Source organism: Branchiostoma floridae, chromosome 2 (assembly GCF_000003815.2).
Source record: "Branchiostoma floridae strain S238N-H82 chromosome 2, Bfl_VNyyK, whole genome shotgun sequence".
NCBI lineage: Eukaryota > Metazoa > Chordata > Leptocardii > Amphioxiformes > Branchiostomatidae > Branchiostoma > Branchiostoma floridae.
This window is the reverse complement of record NC_049980.1, coordinates 17100030-17102294: the sequence shown is the minus strand read 5'-3', so window position 1 is coordinate 17102294 and position 2265 is coordinate 17100030. Positions and strand designations below refer to the sequence as shown.

The 2265-nt window shown below is 43.1% G+C and overlaps 2 protein-coding genes across 6 annotated transcripts in view; one reads left to right on the top strand and one right to left on the bottom strand.

Moving 5' to 3' along the window:
- Positions 1-1043, bottom strand: part of LOC118410167 (major facilitator superfamily domain-containing protein 12-like) — a 12735-nt gene extending 11692 nt beyond the window's left edge. For all 3 annotated transcript variants that reach the window (XM_035811701.1, XM_035811703.1, XM_035811702.1), the window contains exon 1: positions 770-1043. The gene's annotated coding sequence lies outside the window, so the exon portion shown is untranslated. The remainder of the gene's footprint in view (positions 1-769) is intronic.
- A 190-nt stretch (positions 1044-1233) lies between these two features.
- LOC118410170 (putative threonine dehydratase) overlaps positions 1234-2265 on the top strand; it is a 17490-nt gene continuing 16458 nt past the window's right edge. Inside the window, exons 1-2 of one of the 3 annotated variants that reach the window (XM_035811709.1) lie at positions 1234-1324; positions 1662-1786. Coding sequence is in view for 1 of the 3 variants with exons in the window: in XM_035811707.1 (XP_035667600.1) it covers positions 1368-1509; positions 1662-1786 (267 nt within the window). In the remaining 2 variants the exon portion in view is untranslated. Of the gene's footprint in view, positions 1510-1661; positions 1787-2265 lie in introns of all 3 variants that reach the window. The other 2 variants (XM_035811708.1, XM_035811707.1) reach the window with 2 other exon arrangements.

Sequence of the window (2265 nt, the reverse complement as noted above, 5' to 3'; positions counted from 1 at the left end):
GGGCTTTTTTTGGCTCATAATACACTTATGCTCGCCAAATCTATTTAGACCCGCCGAGAATTCTTCACTTTTTCAGGCATCACTCACCACCCAGTACCACTCGAAATGGTCACCAAAAGTGTATTATGAGCCAAAAAAAGCCCCCAGAGAGCCTGCTATGGAGGCTATATTATTCTCATGACTATCTTTTTGACGTGTTACATGCACTTTTAGTGGTTTAGAGGAGTGGCTCCAACTGGAATGACATTCCTACCCAACTGAAGAACTCCACGCTGATCTACTCTACTTCTCAGCTACTATTTGTTTCCGCAAGCTTAGCTGCTCGGCTGGGTGCTGGTTTAGAAATGTGACCCTATTATAGATGATAGAGGACCCTCACTCACTCACTCATAGAGGACCCTAGCAGTGAGTAATCTTTCTTCTCAGTAGCAGCTTCTCAGGAGTAGTATTCTGGTGTATTAGTCGGACTGTAATGGATCGCCTAAATACAATATCCGGGAACGGACTTGTATAAGCCCCCAGGCAACTGTTGTACAATATACACCTGGCCAGTACAGTCTGGCAACAATTTTTGTATGACGACGTTTTGATGATGCAATCACGCTATTAACAACGAGTACAAAATCATTTGAAAATGTATCAAGCGTTTTGACCTGGCCAGGAAAGCTTGAACAACTTGACCAACTAGTAATTGGTAGTGGCCCCGCATCTAACGTGTTAAGTACACGTAGAATACGAATAGTCCTGAAGTCGGGCAGTTATAGTATACCTTTCTCTGGCTGGGCCAGCACTGTCAGCAGTGTCACCGGTGACACGTTCCCGGCCTTGAAGATTTCTACGGCCAGGTATGAGTCTTGTTGAAGTTTCAGGTAGAAAAACAAATCTTTCCCGTTCTTTGTGCCACGTAGAGAATTTTCACTTCGGAAAAAACGCACAATCACCCGGCAAGGTGGGATCTGAATGGGAAAATAAAAACTTTCTCACACAGAAATCCTCATGTGACGCTCTCATGTCCCGTATTGACCCTACTGGGTTGGTCAACTATTTGGAGGGATACCTGAAAATACATTTTGGAATACCTATCGAAGATAAAAACTTAAACAATAAATATTTTTTTAAAGATACCCAAAGAATTTATAGTATATCCAAATGTTACTTTCCTTTTCATAGATTTTAACAGATAACGATATCACATCACACCCTCCCCTTGACCCCCACAAGTTAAAGTGGACTCGTCAAGTGGGCGGTAACAGGTTAAAGTTCAACATGGCACATGTGGAAAACTAACCAGTGACCTAGTTTGAGCAAGTTACATAATTTGTATGTGAGTGTATCCTTTCTTTCAAAAGTATCCGCAGCATAACGTGATGGTTGAAATAAACCTGGTGAACCTGCAGGCTCGTATAGAAGCAGCAGCGGACAGGATAGCCCCGTACGTGCGGCGCACTCCCCTGGAGTTCTCACATGGACTAAGCGAGAAAAATGAGGGAAATGTTTTCATCAAGATGGGTAACGTTAATGCTAGTTCACCTTCATTCGCGTGGTAACCTATATCCTCTGTTTTTTAAAAACATTGTATTTAGGAATATCAAGTCGATGGAATATGGCTTCATAATTTCAGCAATACAAGTTACTGTAAATTAAAACGTTTTCGCTTTCAGAGAGTGAACAGAGGACTGGGTCATTTAAAGTCAGAGGAGCCTTCAACAAGTGCCTAGTTCTGAGCAATGAACAGCCTGGTATCCACGTGACTACAGCTTCTTCAGGAAACCATGCTTTGGCTTGTGTATGTGTGCACTCTTTGTCATGAAGTACTGTTAATACATTTAAGTTGTGTATGCGCAGATTTTATTTTGCGGTAATGTGAAAATGGAGTGGTTTTGAGTTTGCAGTAGCTTCAGGGTTCGCTTAAAAGGCTGGGCTGTCTACCAGGCCAGGCTACCTGGCCTGTCTACCTGACCTGGCTATCACGTCAGGCTATTCAGATCCCCCCATTCATAGCCTCATCATGTGGCACTCAGCCAAAATAGCTGATTGACAGGCTATACATGGCAAGAAATTGGACATTGTGAAACATGGGGCATTTCCAAACCTAACAGAAGACCTAAGGGACCGTACGATATTTATCGGGGGGGGAGGGCTGGTGCATTGGAAGTCTGATCAAAAAATTTTTTGATGACCCTCCCCCTCATCTCAAAAAAAATTAACGTTGACCCTCCCCCTCCACCTAAAAAAAATCAACATGGCCCTCCACCCAGATATCCA